Raw genomic sequence first — 19,629 nt, 5'->3', positions numbered from 1 at the left:
GGCTGACTGCGACGCTTGTGTACTGCTTAATGACTGTGTTTAGTACTTAACGCTTGCTGTGTCGCGTCGCGCCATGCAGCCAGCATGCTTTTATATATTTCACGTATCGTTGTTGTTGTTGAATTACTTTTCTCCTTGTCATTCACCCGGCGCTGACATTGTGGGCTTCCTTGCCAACGCCGGGACTTTCTTTTGATCCACTGCTGCTGTCCGACCGACCACTGACCGGTCGACCAATCGTCCAGCCAAGCAACTAACGGACTGAGCGCCGCTGCCACCCTAGCTGACGCTAAGTTTGCTGATGTCGGTAATGGCGAAATTTTATGTGATTTCAATCATAAAAATTATACGAGCGCATACTCAATTACGGCAAGTCTGCACTTAGCCGGAACACATGGACACCCATGGCTACAGCACAATACTTTGTGTAACGGTTTATCGGTGTATCCACACGCGCAGATGGCAGAAATTTTTTACTGACATCGGAGTGGTGGAGTCGTAATGATTTGGTGACTAAGGCTAGTTCTCATTTCAGAAATTTTTGTGCTGTGATAATGTAATAAGCTAATATCCTTATGAGGGTATGAAATCTTCGCTGGAATGTTGGACGTTGATGGTAATTTGATGCTTCTAGAATAATTATGACTTTACTTTAATTTCCAAAAGCACATTTAAGCATAGCACTCCTAAAATGTTGTTTGTTTAACTTCTCTTCCTTACAGAAGTCGAGCTCAAGGAGCGTCTAGTTGCCGCTGTTAAAAAGGAGGTCAAACAGCTGATGGAAGAGGCTGTCACCAAGAAATACATACACGAAGAAAGCAGTTCGGTAATACAGTTATGCGCCGCCGTCGAAGCTTGTTTGAGTCAGGGTTTGCGTCGACGTGCTTTAGGTTTATTTAAGACCTCCTCCACAACAGCTTTGCTACATAAAATCGCCAAAACCTGTGAAGATGCCGAATGTATTAGCAAGAAAGTGTTGGAAATCGAAGCAGCCGATCCAAGTAAACGTTCATCATCTAGTAGTGATAGTGTAAATCGTCCGCCGATGTTGAAAAAGGGTAGCAGCACTTCGGTCACGACGATGAGTTTAAGCGGTTCCAATATCACGATGGCGTCAATGAAGTGAGTATGGTTGAAGTAATGATAGTAGAATTAGGTATATAGCATACTTTTTGATGTCTTGACCATAAACCTCTCTCTCTAAATATGATATCTAGTCAAGCACTCGAGGCTCTCTGGCAGGTTAGGTTAAATGGCTGACTCCTCAGCATAGACTTTTCGTACTCAATTAAGTAATTCCATAGTTGCTCAGCCACGGCTCCTAGATGAGGACAACGTCCGCTCCATACCGTTCCAGACAGAGTATAGGTTTGCGGAAGACGCCTTAGCATGCTGGAGATTAGCCTATACTATTAAGGCTTGTTCAGTGCCCTCCTCCTTAACGTTCCGCTCCTCCTCGAACAGCCGTTCTAAACTGAAGACAGATTTGCTAATTGACGATCCACCCATATTGTTTGCTGGGTTCAAGAAGACCTGGATTATCTCCACGGTCCGTAGGTCGTCTCCTTCTTTCTCATTCATTATATTAGTATTTACAGTTACCGTACCGGCATCCGTAATTAAGCTTTTTAGAGCGACCTACTCAAGTCATGGCTTATTACCCCCTCGAACTTCTTGAGAAGACTGAGGAACTCCGCGTTGAGCAGTTTTGGCGCTGGCCAGTAAGGTTCGTCGGTTCATAACGCGAGGTTGATCACTTTATAACAATCTATGTAGCTTTCAAGAAGCGAAGTTAGCTGAGTTTTTGTTAGATTTTGTCGAACTTGTAACTCCAGAAAGTAATCTACCCATTACATAGATCCGATAGATATTATAAAATCGTAGTATCCGACTCGTCAGCTGCTTCATATAGTTATCCCAAATTCGATGAAAGTCTCTCTACTTTATTTTGGTATGATAACGTAAAAAACGAGGGAGGCCTAAATAGGAAAAGGAAGAGGCAGAGAGTGATAGAGTAGTTTCGGAAAGATTTAGGCATATAACGAGGTACAGATATACAATAAATATATTCGTTTCTTAACTAGATACCTATGGATCCGCTTGGCTTTGTTCGAAAAGAAGTTGGCTAAAATAATTGAATACTTAGTGGCCAACGCTAGTACTTATTACGATCGCGACTCACTTGTAGCAGACTCAGACTATGGCTCCATATTGAGTTCGCTTTTGGTTGGACCATGTGCGTTGGAGTTTACACGAGCCAAAACTGCCGATCACTATTGGACCGATCCGCACGCTGACGAACTGGTTAGTAAATCAAATATCTATGATTTCAAATTATTGGAAATATCTGCTCCCCCACAGGTTAAACGCCACCGCATCAGTTCGGGACGTCGTTCTTCCTCAACTTGCTCAAGAGCACCAATTTTAAATTTCAAACGTAGTCTAAATACCAGCACAGACGATTGCACCACCGCCGCAGGCTTCAAATCCATAGCTTCTACTACAGTGGCCAAAGATTACGTTGAGTCGTTGCATCAAAACTCCAGAGCCACACTGTTATATGGAAAGAATAATGTTTATGTGGTGCCGGTAAATAAATGCTAATGATTTATAATATGAAAGCTTAATTTCTAATTCTTTCAAAAATCGTAGAAAGACGTAAATGAGAAAATGCCCGGTTACTTGAGTCTACATCAACATGTGCAGACGCTCATCATTAAGTGGACGCCGAATCAACTCATGAACGGCTACAATGAGGAGGAGGAGGAGGAGAATGAGGAACAGGATAAGGAGTCATACTGGGCCTATGCACTCAATATCAATGTAGATGAGATTGTGTACGTGCATTGCCATCAGAATCGTGGTGAGGATAGTGGCGGCATTATAGTGTTGGTCGGGCAGGATGGTGTGCAACGTCCGCCGATACATTTTCCCGAAGGTGGACACATGCAACAGTTCCTAAGTTGTTTGGAGACAGGCTTACTGCCGCATGGTCAGCTGGATCCACCGCTTTGGTCACAACGTGGCATTGGCAAAATATTTCCATGGCCGAAGAGTGTACGCAGGCGTATTTTACCCTCAGTCATGGAATCGTTTGATGAGACCCCAATTGATTATGTCTTTCGCATTGTGAGCAAAAGCAAACATGAGGAGTTTGGTAAGGTCTTCGGTGTTATTAATAGACTGAAAAATATTTCATGACATATTTTTTACTGTTTTCAGCTGCTACTCATTCCATACTGGACTTTGTGCGCAGCACTCCACGTCGTGCGCAATTGAGCAGCTGTTCAACAACTGGATCGAGTGATTGCTCTAGCAAGAGTCTCTCTATGGATCAGCATCCGCTGGAATCTCCATTGGTAAGTAAATCCTTAGCTTTACAAATGATGTTGATAACGTTTTTTGGACTGGGAATACTTGACCTTAATATTTAAGCTCCATGTGTGGAAACCCAAAGCTGTCGGTCTTCACAGCCAAGCGTTTTGAGTGAGGATCCACTTAAATATTTTATAAGAATCAGTATTCTTCCCTCAAAACTACAGGGTCTAATGATGTGCTGAAGATCGTCCTGTAAATTTGACTACTCCACGTCTTTTTCTGCAGGTCCAGACAAAACAAAACACGAGTATTGAGATGGTTTGCTCAACAATGAGAAGACAAATAATATCGAGAGCATTTTATGGTTGGCTGGCCTACTGCCGACACTTGTCAACAGTACGCACTCATCTCTCAGGGTTGGTAAATGGACGCATAACACCGGAATGTAAGTTGAAAAACAGTGCTCATGTCTTTTGTCTTTTAAAACATAACCTTACCACTTCGTTTAGTAAAAGCCGATGAGGATGGGCTAACAAAAGAACGCTGGGAAGCTTTAAATGTCAATGGTGTTGTTAAAAACGAAGTAGACGTCTATCGGCTTGTGTATTTTGGTGGGGTGTGCCCAGAACTGCGAAAGGAAATATGGCCGTATCTGCTTGGACACTACAGGTTAGTCTTCAAAAACAAAATACCAACTAAACAGTTTCTAAAGTGTTGATATTAACAGTTTTGGCTCGACACCAGAGGAGCGACAGAAACAAGATGAGACCTGCAAACATTACTACGAGACGACAATGAGCGAGTGGTTGGCAGTGGATGCAATTGTACAGCAAAGAGAAAAGGAGAAGACGGCACGTGCTGTGGCCAAACTGAGTTCGGGTAGCAATAGTGGCAATGATAAGACTGTGCGTGCCGCCTATATTGACGAGGGTGAATTAGAGAATGAAGTTTTCGAAGATATATCTGATATCTCGGATCCTGGTGAGTTAGAGTACGACGAAGAGCAACAACGGCAAGCACAAGTCGAGGCAGCAACAGGAAATGGACAAAATTACCTAACCGTCAAACCCATACCACGTGCTATGAAGACAAGCACAGACTCGGGAAATGTAGACGAAACAATGGAGGATGAGGATGAAGAAGACATGGTAAATAAAGATAGCTACAGACCAAAAGAAGAAGATACGTTGCCAAAGGAGCAGGTCACTGATGCGGGCGTCAATGAACCAATTTCGAATAAGAGCAACAAAAGCGAGCAAATGCCAGCTGAAGCAACTGACGAGTGCACACAACCCGGCCAGAGCGAAAAGACCTCACCATCTTCGTCTTCATATGAAACGGTTGGCGCTGGTTTTGGCTATACTGAATTGAATCTGCATACATCAATATCGGCAAATTTGAATTCCACCGAAGAGCGAGATAAGAGCGTGCTGAGTCCAGAGTTTTTGAGTGCGGACGACTTGCCAGCACAACTTGACGTTGCCGACGAAGTTGAGCGTGAATTGACAACAGTAGAGGCGAATGTTGCTGGTCGACCTTCGGCTGTTATTGTAACAAATGCTTCCATTGATGTGGCAAATTGGCTGCCGGACGTAAAATCGGAATGCGAACAGATGCCAACTTTATTGGAACAAGGATCTATGGAGGCGCATGCGGAAGTTGCTGCTGTGAGTAGTAGCTCTTTTATGGATGCATTACAGGAACCGAAATCGGCATGCGTTTCACCGGCAAGCTCGAATGGTGGTGTTTATAGTGTAAGTTGATTATATGACCAAGAGAAGTTAAAAAATTCGGGGTCTAAATAACTTTTTAAGTCACTGTAGTATATTTGACATTAGAGAATGAGTTTTAGAAGAGTTTAAGATCATTTAGAGAAGTTTAAGATCTTCTAATAGCATGCTCGCTTAGAGCAACTGATTCTAATTTAATTATTTTTCATATTTTGTTCTTGATTTCACTATTTCAGAGCGAATTGCTGGAACAATTCGGATTGAACCTACATCGCATCGAAAAAGATGTGCAACGCTGCGATCGAAATTACTGGTATTTTGCCAACGAAAATTTGGACAAACTCAGGAATGTTATATCCACGTAAGCGCTTCTAGTTTAGTCTGACTTCTGCTTTGATTAAAAGATTTCTGTCTTTTTGTATAGTTATGTGTGGGAACATTTGGACGTCGGCTATATGCAGGGCATGTGTGACTTGGTCGCACCATTGCTCGTAATATTCGACGATGAGTCTCTCTGCTATAGCTGCTTCTGCAAGCTTATGGAGCGCATGATCGAGAACTTTCCGAATGGCGGCGCCATGGACATGCACTTTGCGAATATGCGGTGAGTGAAATTGCCCCCTCCTTAACAATTGTAGCACAAAATTGAACTCTCAATCAATATTACAGTTCGCTCATACAAATTTTGGACTCGGAGATGTACGACCTAATGGATTCGAACGGCGACTACACACATTTCTATTTTTGTTATCGTTGGTTCTTGCTCGATTTCAAGCGTGAGTTGGTCTATGATGATGTCTTCGCTACCTGGGAAGTCATTTGGGCGGCAAAGCATGTGGCCTCCAGTCATTTCGTGCTCTTCCTCGCTCTAGCGCTACTGGAGACTTATCGTGACATAATATTGTCGAACAGCATGGATTTTACGGATGTCATCAAGTTCTTTAATGGTAAGCCGTTTGTTTGGTTTGCTGTTCTGAGCTAACTTAATACTGTTTAACTATTTTCAGAAATGGCCGAACGTCATAATGCCCAAGCGGTGCTGCAATTGGCACGCAGCTTTGTCTTGCAGTTGCAAATGATAATCGAAAATAAATAAATTATTTACTGTTGTTGTTAAGTTAAGGTAATCATCGCATGAAGTTTAGTAAATGAGTGAAACGAGCGCCAACTGACAGTGGCTTCCAAAAGTAAAGTTACTATAGCGAAATGAGATATATTGATATTTGCAGAGGCAAATATGAATATTTAGAATTATCTAAAAAAGACATATAAATCATTTTCTGCACTTAATACTTTAGTAAAATTGTTAGAAAAATGAAATTATTTGCGGAAAAGGATACAAAAATAAATTTATTTATTTACCAAATACTTTGATTAAATTAGCACACAATTGTATTAGTAAAAGATAATATAAAAAAATTTAAAAGTATGAATAAATATAATGAACAAATTCAAAAAACACACACACACATCATAATAAAACAAAAGAAGGCAGGTAAAACTCATAGTTCCCTGAATAAATGTATCCTAATATGTCTTCAAATACTGTGAATGTTAGAAAAAAATTGCCAGATTAATTTTTCAAAGTAAAACGGAAATTTGTTTTTTGTACAAACTAAAGGATAATGTAAAAACAATTTCCTAATATGTAAAAATTACTAATATTTCAATTACGGTTTTCAACTACACTCAGTTGGATTGAAGTTGAACCAATTTATCTTGTTCTGAACTCTTTTTTGGTACCACGAATTTCAACTGCAGTCGAAGATTCATTGAAATTGTCAACCTAAAAATTGAAGATTTGACAGATAATTAGGTTAGGTTAGGTTAAGAGATCGATCCTGAAGAGATCTCAGTTGGACAGCGTAGAACGCTAATCCGTTGTGTTACTTGAAACTCCTATATGATAGATCATAAGACCCCTAGAAATCCACTAAGCGCTTTGAGGCTTTTACAAATTAATTGAGACGGTCAACTCATCCAGCTTCCGGATTTTACTTCACGAGCTCCAAGAAATATGTAACATTTCCATGTATTTGTGCAACAAGATGATTAAAATATATTTTTTTTTACCAAATTTCCACTTTCGATCAATTTTTTTCGTAAATAAACGCAGCACTGTTCAATTGCAACTAACTACTTGGTACCAGTTGAAAATTTTTTTATACTCTAGTCAACCTTACCGGCACAGAGTTGTTAACTGTAATAATACAAAGTAGTTGATGTTTCATATCACTTAAACAGATTTTTTTTTTGACCGCTTGAGTTGATAACCATATGCAATATTTAATTACAACTACTTGGTACCAGTTGAAATTTTTTGATAGTCTAGCCAACAACTGACTTAGAGTTTACAATTGTAATATCGCAAAAAAGTTGATGTTTCGCAGCACTTCAACATATATTATTTTTTTTTTGATCGGTTGGGTTAACAATCATGACACTGAATTTCAAAACTTCAACCAAAATTGAGTTGAGTTGAAAACCATAATATTAGCCTGAGTTTATGTTACACTTTTCAATTATAAAATATTTTTGATAAAAATTCATCTTTTTAAGTAATACAAAGTTTAAGTTATTATATATTCTTTTGGAAATTTATAATTTTTTTTATTGCTAATTATGAAAGAAAGTAAATAATTTAATTACATTTGTTTACATTTTATTACACTGTACAATTTTCATAGTTTAAATTAATTCAATGTTTTTTCCAATTTCAAAAATTTGTCTTTTCTACCGGAACTATTTAATTAATTAAATAAAGTAAATTAATTAAAATTATAAGTTATTAATAATTAATTTTCAAACAATTTTTACCGAACTAATTAAATAATATTTTATTATTTAAATTAGTTAACCAATTAAATTAATAATTAATTAATTAGTTTCGTTAAGAAAGCCGAAACTAATTAAATAATATTTTTAATTATTTAAATTAATTAACCAATTAATTAATTAAATTAAATTAATAATTAATTAATTTAATTAATTAAATTAATAATTAATTAATTAATTTCGTTAAAAAATAGTTTGAAAATTTGCAAGGAAAAAGTTTTGTAATTGAAAATTTAATTTTATTAAATAATGAAATTAATTAGTTAATTAAATTAATTATTTATGTTTTATGCTCCTCAGTCCTCAAAAAATATTTTTTTTTGTTATTTCAGTCATATTAAAAAAAATATTTGTTTAGCTCAATGCTAAAAAACAGCAAAAGAATACAATTAAAAAACAAATAATAACAACAATTCATTCCTTACACTCACAAACGCAAGAAAAACGTCTACTGTATATCTAGTGACTAGTTAATAGAGCAGAAGAGAAGCATCTGAAATGCTGAGTATGTATACTGAATATCAATTAGAATGTGAACCACTAACAATCAAAGTAGAATTTAATAAATATTCGATGAATTTTATTGAAGTAGAAAGTTTAAAACCCCAAAATCTAAAAAAATTTAAACACGAAGAAAATAAATTATTACAAAACAAACTATTACAAATAATAATAAAATTATGTGCGCACTTCCGAAAATATTTATATATACTTAGTATACCTAGTAACAGAGCAAAAGTTATGAAAAAACTGAAAGAAAAATGCAAAATAGAAAGAAATCAAAAATAATATTTTTAAAGGAAATTTTTTTGAGTCACACAAAAACTTAATTGAACAACTTTTTTGATTAATTTGTACTGTCTACATATCGTCACTTGAAATGCAAAAGAAGGTATCATCAAAAAACTTGAAATTGGTTTTTATTGCTTATGATTCGCTATATCATTTTACATATTTATAACAGATGGCGCAAAAATTACCTTGCGATATTTTTTGGAAAATGAAAATGTTTTTAAAAAAATGAAAAACTTTGATTCTGCTTGTGGATTATTTTTATTTGGTCTCTTTAATTTTTTACATCAAGTCGAGAATATGATATTCTGTAAATGACTGCCGCCACAGTTGATTGTCATTTGAGCTCTTTTTATAGCATTTTTCATCACTTTGGCCAAAACTTCCGGCGATAGGTCACCCGTTATATAGCATAAAAAATATTCAGCTGCCGCTATCAGATATAACTAGTTTATAGCCAATACATAACCAATATATAACCGTTTCATCACCAATACTGAATTTTTGTTTTAACAAGTGTAGTTTCTATTATGTTGTTTTTCCTTCGCCTGCAAACTCATGAAAGTGATGTTGCATTATTTTGAATTTTGGGTGACGATATACAATATGTTTATGACGAGTTGTTGAATACCTACCAAAGTTTAAGGCGACTTATGTTGTTTCAAGAGTAACATTATTAGAACAGCTAAGTGACAGCTCATATTTAAGCATTTCATTTAAATTTTAAGTGTAAAACTATAAATAAATATTTATTTTACAGTCTTTGAACAGCTCTCTTCAACTAGAAAACTGCTAAGCTGTAAAAACTTTATATATACTATATATATACATATATCGTTATATTGCAAACCGATTATATTTGAACTGGTAATTTCCATATCACAAAACTGAAGAATTTATACATCTACCGATATATATATATGTATCTTCTATGTACCACTTTACAATTTTTTGAAGCAAATCTTATATATATGGTATAAATAGTTAGACTCTTTAATATAATTTAAATTTAAAATGGTAACAGAAAACTTCTCACCAAAGCTCTCAAAATAAAAACCTATGTAAAATTATACACTAGTTTTTCACAGAACTTTTATACCTTTATAATTACACGTATTTGTATACATATGTAAAATATTCACTATACTTATCAAGTCGGTTAACATATACTATATATCAAAACTACTAGTTATTGGGCTCTTTTGTTACCGAGTTTTGAAAAGAACACCACAACTCAGAAAGTCTGACGACATGACCTAACCAGTGTAGTCGTTGTCTCTTAATTCGCTAAACTATTTTTTGTCATCTTATATCTTATACAGATTATCGTTCCATCGACTGCGGTACTCGCCATTGCCAATGCTCAAAGAACCATAAATCTTCCGCAGAACTTTTCTCTCGAAAACTCGTAAGGCCGACGTATAAGATTTGGCATCGTGCCTCGGCATAATATCGAAGAACGGGGATGATGAGTGACTTGTAGAATTTGGTTTTTGTTTGTCGAGAGAGAACTTCTTATCTCAATTGCCTACTCAGTCCGAAGTAGCACCTATTGGCACCTATTCTGTTATGGGTTTCAAGGTAGACGAAATTATCTAAGCTTTCGAACCTTTCACACAAGACGCTCGATAGAACCTTACATGCGTTGTTGAGGAGGCTTATTTCAAGGTAGTTTGTGCAGGTCGTGGAGTTTCCTTTTTTGTGGTTTCGGCAGAGCACACTTAAACTCCAATCATCGGGCATGCTTTTGTTCTTCCATATTCTACAAAAAAGCTGATGCATGCTCCATATCAGTTTTTAGTCGCCGTGTTTGAATAGCTCAGCCGGCAATTCATCGACCTCCGCCGTTTTGTTGTTTTTTAGATGTGTAATTGCTTCGAACTGCTTCATGGCCGGGCAATGGAACGTCTGCTCCATCGTCATCGATTGGGGAATTGGATTCACCATCTCCAGAAGTTATGTTTTCACTGCCGTTCAGTAGACTGAAGAAGTGTTCTCTCCTTATACTCAACTGGGTATATTAAATGTTCCAAGATACTTGTTACACCCAGAAAGAAAAAAAATGGTATAAATGCGAAGCGTCACGAGCTTATTGGGTTTAGTATATATGCGAACTAGTCCCTCATTTTCTTCCCAAGAAATTGCTCATTTGTTGTAACCGTCGATATCGGCTCACTAGCTGCGATACAAACCGACCGATGAAAATTAAGTTGTTGTATGAAGATTTTTTTTTATTTGTGAGCATATTATAGCTTCGGTGCCAGGGAAGTTTTTGTGATTTATGAATGTTAACACATAACTCTCTTTAATGGAATTCTTTCTAATTTGAGTAAATATTAAAGCTGCGTTTAAGGCTAGTTAGGTAGTGGTTAGCATGTGTGCCAGGTCACAACGGAATCGCAGGGAACTGTAAAGCTGACGAGCTGGCAAGGAAAGGCGCCCTAGCGGTGCTATTAGCAGAATAGGAACGGGTCGTTGTTACACTCTCTTCTCGTGTTCTATTACTGGCTAGCTGGGCTTCGCGGAATCTTCACCAGCGTTGAGCTATCATCGGCTCTTATGCTGTCGTACGATATATTTGACACAAGTCCGATCGTAAAAAATCGAGTGTGCTATTTGCCCTCAGTAAGCCCAGCTTTTGAAAGTTGTGAGAGATCTCATAGGCTATTGCACTATCGCCGTTCACGCTGTAAGGCATCTTACCGGATGAAAGGTACAGAAGCTGTAGAGGCTGAAGAACGCGATAGAAATATCTTAACACTTCTTTCTTGTTCTCGCGTTCACGAGATCGAAGTTTAAGGAAAAAAGTAGGTAAAAAATTAACTCCTTAGCAAAAATTTATATTACCAAAAAGCCACTTTGCTGACAGCATCTGTTCTATTTTTATGGTTTCAAAAAGAACTGCATACAGTAGTCCAAGTCTGATCCCTGGATTAGCCAATGAAATTATCCTAATCTAGACATGAAATACTACGAGAGACTAAGTGGTTAACATGAATTGAGTTTGGGTTTTCATTATTTGCGAACCCATTATTTTATATAGTTTATACTTAAATAGAAATACTATATATTCTTAGTGTGATTTCACAAATTTTGTTTATATTTTTTGTATAACTAACATTTTTGCTTTAATTTGCGAAAATATCTTTTCATTAAATGTAAAGTTTTTGAGGTTTCTAAGAAGTCAAGTTTGAAGTCAATTTAATAAATAATCTCACATATTAAAATAACTATTTTTTTATCAACTATTTGCACTACAAATACAAATATCTATATTTACACACACACAAACAAACACCGATTTTAATGAGAGTTGCCAAATATATTTAATGTCTCATGTACCTACATACAAACTAACTAATTTTAAGCTAACTATTTAGATACCGATCTATGTATTTATATGTATGTACAATCGTATTATTTACCTTTTATATGAATAACTGTTTTTATATGTACATATATATATATTTCAAATGGTGTTATTTGCCCTATATATAGACATTTATATTATGACGCGTCTGTAATAAAATCAAGTGTACCGTTGAAGTGTTTGCAAATTTGTACCTAAATTGTAAAATATTTTTTGTTTTTGTTTTTTTCGAATATCAAGCAAATTTTACAGAAACTTTTTACGAATATCAAAAATAGAGCGGCACACAAAAGCACAAACAAATACATAATTACTATTGTTGACAGAATTTGGCTTTGAGCAGCTCAATTTAGTCAAGTAACTGTACTTAAATACAAATGGTTACGACATAAGTGTTGTGTTGAAGTTATATGTTGAAATTTAACTTAACTGAAACTGAAATAAATAAGAATGTATTTTTTCTCTCTTAAAAATTGGGTTTCTTTCTTATGATGAAAGTGACAAAAGCACGAAACTGAAATGCGTGAGTATGAAGAGCTTGAGCAGCTGGCTGACAGGAAAGTGCGGCGACTTGTGGAAGGTTTCAAGACCTTAGTATACTCTTGTAGGACTCAAAGTGGTGATCTTGTGACTGATTTCCAAACTATACTGAAGTTATGGATCGCATATAAGATTCTATCGAGTGTATTGTGTGAAAGATTAACAATCTGATTGGCCTGGAAAGTCTATACATTTTCGCCATGCGGAAAATTTTTGAAAATACCCATAAAAGGAAGATGGAAACACACCCCATCTTCATTGACTTTATAGCCGCCAACGACAGCATAAAAGGGAACTGCCTCTATGCCGCTATATCTGAACTTGATATCCCCGCAAGGCTAATACGACTATGTAAGCTCACGTTGAGTAATACCAAAAGCCCCGTTAGGATCAGGAAGGAACTCTATGAGCCGTTCGATACCAAACGAGGTCTCAGACAAGGAGACTCCCCATCGTGTGACCTCTTCATTCTATTGCTGCAGAAAAGCAGAAAATAATACGAGCTGCAGATCTGAGTAGAGAAGCTACAATCTTTTATAAGATTGATATCATTGACATCAACAAACGCGCCGTTAGTTCTGCTTTCTCCAGACTGGATAAGGAAGCAAGGTCTGGTTGTGAACGAAGGCAAGACGAAATATCTCCTGTCATCAAACAGTCAGTCGTCGCATACGCGACTTGGCTCCCACGTCACTGTTGACAGTCATAACTTCGATGTGGTAGATAATTTTGTCTATTTCAGATTCAGCATTACCATCAACAACAACGTCAGCCTCGAAATCCAACGCAGAACAACTATTGCCAACAGGTGCTACTTCGGACTGAGTAGGCAATTGGGAAGTAAAAACCTCTCTCCACGAACAAATATCAAATTCTAAAAGTCACTCATCAACCCTGTCTTGCTTTATAATGCAGAGGCATGGACGATGACAACAGCTGATGCGTAGGCCTTAGCACTGTTCGAGAGAAAGGTTTGGGGACGATTTATGTTTCTGCGCTGACTAGGTTAAGTTATCCGGATGAAGGAGAACGCTTCAGATTTGAATGTTTTCGATTCAATACCCGCCTCAACTCCGTTGGAGTGATCATGTGGAGAAGGAGCTGGCTGCAATTGGTAACTCGAATTGGCGTCAAATAACGAAAAAAGAAACGGCTGCCGTACTGTTGTAAACTCGCTATAACCGCGTAAGTGGTCTCTATGCCAGTAAAGGGGTTAGGGCAATGTAGAATTTTTGAAAAATTTGTTAGACTTAAAGTACACTTTTGGTGATTAAAAACTTTCAAACTAAGAATACTTTGATAGCCAGAGTTCCTAAAATCGTTGTCAGTCGTCAAGATACTGCCATTTCCTATCAAAATGTCAATATACAAGTTTTCGATGGTGGTCCTATGTTAAGTCGTCGTTGTTGTAGTCCGATTTCATTTTTAAACTAAGCGTAGAAGCTGCGATGCTAAGGTTATGATAAAAATTATCTTCAAAATATTCCCAAAGGTTCGAGAATCATTTAATTGTTTAACAAGTTCTTATGACACTCTCAAATATCAATGCTGGTGTTAAATACTCGTATTACTTCGGAAAAGTTTTTCAGTTTCAATGTTAGACATTACTTCGGAGAACAAATCGTCCAGTCATTCTGTTGATTTTGACATGAATAACTTCTTATCTCTTTCGGGGCCAGTCCGCTTAGATTCCGAGTCCCTAAAACCACTGTCGACTGGGACGACCTGTAACAAAATTATACTTCGAAACCCCTTTTAAGTTTCGATGTCCGACAAGACTTCGGAAAACAATACATGCAGTCATTGTGACATATGCAGGTTGTCTTTTATATTTCGGGATTTGGCAACACTAGTGTGCAATCTGCTATACATACTATACTCAAACGATTTGACATACGAGCGCTATTTGTATTGTTTACAGTAACTTGAAATGTTCATCTCGACTAAAGATTGGAATTATATCGTTCGATATGAAAAAATACGCCAACGGTGCTTCGAAAGACGTCTATGTGTCTCCAATACTTTTGAGCGTCACAGGCAATTCTTACACTGTTGCATCTAACAAAACTGTTATACTCTTTGCAAATGTGAAACTTATTGGAATAGCTCTCTGCATTAAATTATTTCTAATGAACTAACTACAAATTACAAGTGCCGCAGCCCCCTTACATTTTACTTAACTTGAACATTAATATTTATGAGTGACTTGAGTGGCTTAATAAGTATTGTACAAATGATCTAAATATTAATATTTATGAATGCACCATTGATTAGTTGTACAGTGGGTATTTATTTATAGTGCTATATTCTGCTTTTTACATATACAAATCAAACCTAACCTAACCTAATAAAACTGAACTTCAAATGTTGTCTAAAATATGTCTTCCTATACTTTCAATCATTTGACGGTTTAGCTAGAATTAATCTTATTATTGAAAATTCAACGCAATTTACTTACAAGTTTCAAGTCAGACACATTCATACGGATATAAATATTTATGGCATATATGTATGTATGTATAATACATTCTACTTGCAGTTTTTTAGAGGCAACTTAAACATCTAATGATGCGTTTATATTCATGAAATACATATTTACATATGTAAAGCAACTGCATTTCCCTATTCTTGTTTGCTGGCATTGATTTTGAGCTTCAGTGCTAAGCTCAGTTTAATTCAAATAATGATTCTAGTTTGTGCGGAAGTCATTCGTTCTTGGTGTTTCACATTTCGAAAAATTGCAGAAATATTGGATAAAATAGCTCTAAAATAAAGTAAGGAGTACAATGTTCATGCTGTTGCGATTGTTATGGGAGAAATTCCGAGAGCTGGATGAGAAATATAAAGGTGAGAAAAGTGGATATATGTGACTCTATCGGATTAACGGCTTTGGTCAAACTTTGGATATCGAACATTCAGCGGTATGACTGAATAACATCTTTCTTCTTCTTCTTTATTGGGGTAAAAAACGCTTACGCGGTTATAGCCGATTATGCAAAAGCGCGGCAATCGTGCTTCCTTTTCCAACGGAGTGAAGGTTTTCCTGTTCCTCTGCTTTCCACGGCTTGTACTGCGTCCAGGAGCAGATTGCAGAAGTCGCTCGTTAGGGAATCACCATGTCTGAAACCTCGTTTGGTATCGAACGGCTCGAAAAAATCCTTCCCGATTCTGACGGAGCTTCTGATATTGCTCAACGTCAGTTTACAAAGGCGTATTAGTTTTGCGGGGATACCAAATTGAGACATAGCTGTATAAAGCAGCACCTTTTCGTGATGTCAAAAGCAGCTTTAAAATCGACGAAGACGTGGTGCGTGTCGATCCTCCTTACACGGGTCTTTTCTAAGATTTGGCGCATGGTGAATATCTGTTTTTTTCAGGCCTAAAGCCGCACTGATAACTTCATTGACATAATGATAATATTGCTGTGAATAAAAAGTTAAAGTGAATAGATCCGATAGTCCCCGAGCATAACCGTCATGCGATTTATAAAATTTTGAATACAAGTACGCAAGCATCTGGCCACAGACCTCTGAAATTAGAAAGCTTAGAAATAAATATAACGGGCTTCGTCTTTTAGATGAATAGTGTACTTTTGTGATCAAAAAGCAAGGTGATTTTGTTTATAAAATATAAATTCTTTGTTCGCTATTTCAAATCAATTTCATTCTCCTCAAAGTAGTACCCGTTCGCTAAAATGCATTTTTGCCAACGCTTTTTTCTGCCCTCGAAACACCCGGAATAGTCTTTCACCCGTACAGCCTTCAAGCCTTTCGACTTTTATCGTGTCAAAATGGCGTCCGCGCAGTGGGCTTTTGAGTTTGTTGCGTAGAGGTTACACGGAGCTAAATCAGGCGAATGCAGTGTTTGCGGAACGATATGGGATGAGTTTTTGGCAAAAAAATTGCAGTATGACAACCCACTTAACCATAGCATATTGATAAGTTCCAACATATTGTTAGGTGCTAATGCACGGCGTTGTGATCCCTATTTGAAAATATCGGTCCAAGAGCCTTTAACCAGCGTCCGCAGACTGCTATGCAGTCAATTAGTAGGTGTTCTGCAGTTTCAAGAACCGGCAATTTGCACAAGAAGTTCGGCCTATGTTATATATAAGTGCTTCTTAAGCTTATAGTAGCCGATGTAGAATGCGACAAGTAGCCTGAGTTTGTCCCTTGATAGCTTGATTACGTATTTAAGCCTGCTGAGGTTGTAACCACCTATTAGCTACTTGGCATGACGCATACCTTGGAGATAAGGTACACTAGGTTACGTTTCGATAGACTGTTCAGCTACACTGCTGCACCAGTAGCGATTTGATCATGTAGATATTGTTTTAAGTGCCGCTTGACTATCGCTAAGTATGGTTATACATTCGCTGCGATATTTGCGTTGGCGGTTTATCTCTATGCGACGACTTAAGGCAAAGGCCTCTGCTTGAATATCGCCGGAAAACTTCTCATAGGTATGAAGAGTTTGGTGCGTGATCCTGCGACTCCTGCAACAATTTCCTCCTACGTTTTCGAACCATCTTGATTATACTATCCCTAAGCAGTAGATCGAGTGTGGAATCATTCCATTCAGTCTTACTGCTAAGGATAACCTTGAACTTTTTAGTGCAGCTTCTGGTAATATTGTCGCTTGGGAAAGTCGGAACCGGGGACCGAATAGACATCTGACTTGCTGTCTATTCACTTGTTCCGTTCTTATCTATTCGGTGGTCAGATAAAACCGACACTTTGATTCACAGTTTCTGATTGACATCAACACTTTTAAGTCTTATGTTATGTATAGTATACTATAATATTTTATTCTATCGTACAAATGGGCGGAAATATTCAAGTCAATGTCAAGTCTTAAGAAAAGATGTAAGGCCTCATATATGTACGGATATGCAGCGGAAAGGACTTTGATCAATTGCTCTTGAAAGCACATAATGAGATCTTCTATTCCTGTTATGGATAAACTGGAACTGAGCACTTCCGTTCTGGCCGAAAAGTATGTGCGTACCGCTTCAGTAAGTCTCAAGAATGTCGCAAACTGCATTTAATTTTACATAGGTCATGAAAGTAATCTGAAGAACTTATGATTCCTTATGTGAATTACTACTATATATTAACATCATTCTCTCAACATTTAACATTTACTTTTTAAAATACCGTCCTTTTCCATAGGCTAAAACATAAACTTTTCATTTTCTTAAATAAAAATCTGTGTTCCATTTAAAACACTCTTTCAGATGAACGTTCGGAGAACTATTTTCTACTCAGTTATCTGCAATGCATTTTCATTTCAACCGCTTACTATGCCTTTGTCAAACATATTGGTCCGAAAATAATGGAAAAACGCAAAGCTTTCGACTTGAAGTACGTCTTATTGGCATATAACGCTGCGCAGGTGCTCGTCAATGGCGGCATGCTTATTTCGGTAAGCATACAGATGCATATTGGAAAAACTGAATCGAATTTATTTTAATGAATTTCTTCCAGGTAATTTACATCATCTGGCTACATAAACCCTACGATCGCTTGTCTTGCATGATGCCCATTAGGCAGCGCACGGAATTTGGTATGTTGGAGCTTAAATTCGCGTACGGCTATTATTTGCTGAAGTTAGTCGATTTCGCCGACACTGTGTTCTTTGTGCTACGCAAACACCAACACCAAGTGAGCTTTCTTCATGTTTACCACCACATCCTGATGGCGTGTGGCCTTTTTTTCGCTGTGCGTTATGTGTCCGGTGGTCATGGCGCATCACTAGTTATTGTGAATCTAGCGGTACATACCATTATGTATTTCTATTATTTCATATCGGCGCTGCGACCAGAGCTGAAATACTCGGTGTGGTGGAAGAAACACATTACTCAGGTGCAAATTGCGCAGTTTTTGTTATTGCTGCTGCATTTCATACACGCTCTCCTCGATACGGAGTGTGAATTTCCAAAATGGGCTCTGGGTTTCGCCTCTTTTCAAATGATTGTTATGCTGGCGCTATTCTCTGATTTCTATTATAAAGCTTATTTGCGTCCGAATAAGAGAAAATTGGTGTCGCAAGCGAATGCTGAGCAAGTTTCTGAGCAAAAGAAAGAAGACTTTAGTGCGGAGCAGTTGGTGGAAAGTGAAAAGAACACAAATTAATGTTTTTTAAATAAATCTCTTATATTTGAATTGATGTGAAGAGTTTTATTTTAGTTTAGAAAGACGTATCTGAAGTTTAATTATGTGCCGAAGTTCAATATTTTAGTGCCGTTGAGCTTTCATAGTCTTATTTACAGTAAAGGTGCTTGACTTTGGTAATTTCCATGAACGCAGTGCCATTAAAATTGATATCCCTTTGCGGGATGCAAACTGTTTTTGAAGCGGTCTACAGAGTCTCACTCGCAGCACTGAACCAATGACAGCTTACGCGTTTCTTCATTCATTATTTTATAATCTGTCTTCGTATGTTTATGTATTTTTAGAGGTTTATTGTTGAAGCTTAAACAGCTTGGAGCTTTGTAAAGTTTGAAATGGACTCACATCACAAAGAAAATTGTAGTATACACGTGATAACAGCTGTTAAAGTTTTCTTCATAATGGCTTTTGCAGATCTGACCTTAGGAAAGCTTACTCGTTCTTTCGTTAAACATTTTATAATCCGAACTATTGTTTCCACAGCTTTATATATTTTCCGAGGTTTATAATAAGCTTTAAGCTTTTTAAATTTTAGTTCAGATTTTGGTTACAAATAATATATGTAAGTTTGTTAAATGCTATCGAGGCCTATAAAGCTTAGAGCTTTTTAAGGTTCAGTTTAGAATCTGATGACAAATAATACGAGTTTGTTAAAAGCTTTATGCTGGGTACTTTAAAAACCTTAATTACTTGTTGCTAGTCTTAAAGCTTTAATATTTAAAAAAGTTGGAGCGCAAAAGCTTTTACTAATTCCCTTATTTCTGTGACTTTAATATACTTAAAAGCTTAAAAAGCACAAGAGGAGGATAAATTGATATAAAAATTTTCAATCGAGAGCTCATTTTATGGTGATTTGAGTATATACTTATTAGAG

At 36.9% G+C, this 19,629-nt stretch overlaps 2 protein-coding genes across 2 annotated transcripts; both read left to right on the top strand.

Moving 5' to 3' along the window:
• The first annotated feature begins 600 nt into the window (after window positions 1-600).
• Window positions 601-7,636, top strand: LOC120773637 (small G protein signaling modulator 2). Its single transcript, XM_040102646.1, has 13 exons — window positions 601-616; window positions 723-1,122; window positions 2,085-2,304; window positions 2,362-2,589; window positions 2,653-3,157; window positions 3,223-3,359; window positions 3,604-3,763; window positions 3,828-3,987; window positions 4,046-5,072; window positions 5,285-5,409; window positions 5,473-5,652; window positions 5,718-5,995; window positions 6,056-7,636. The coding sequence occupies exons 1-13, from the start codon at window positions 601-603 to the stop codon at window positions 6,142-6,144; spliced, it is 3,525 nt and encodes a 1,174-aa protein (XP_039958580.1). The 3' UTR covers window positions 6,145-7,636.
• A 7,735-nt stretch (window positions 7,637-15,371) lies between these two features.
• On the top strand, window positions 15,372-18,719 carry LOC120773634 (elongation of very long chain fatty acids protein F-like). Its single transcript, XM_040102642.1, has 3 exons — window positions 15,372-15,432; window positions 17,822-18,009; window positions 18,072-18,719. Exons 1-3 carry the CDS (start codon window positions 15,372-15,374, stop codon window positions 18,717-18,719), a joined length of 897 nt encoding a protein of 298 aa, XP_039958576.1.
• Window positions 18,720-19,629: the final 910 nt, after the last annotated feature.

The sequence above is a fragment of the Bactrocera tryoni genome, chromosome 4, assembly GCF_016617805.1.
Source record: "Bactrocera tryoni isolate S06 chromosome 4, CSIRO_BtryS06_freeze2, whole genome shotgun sequence".
Taxonomy (NCBI): domain Eukaryota; kingdom Metazoa; phylum Arthropoda; class Insecta; order Diptera; family Tephritidae; genus Bactrocera; species Bactrocera tryoni.
The sequence above is the reverse complement of the archived record's forward strand: the minus strand, read 5'-3'. Positions and strand labels throughout refer to the sequence as shown.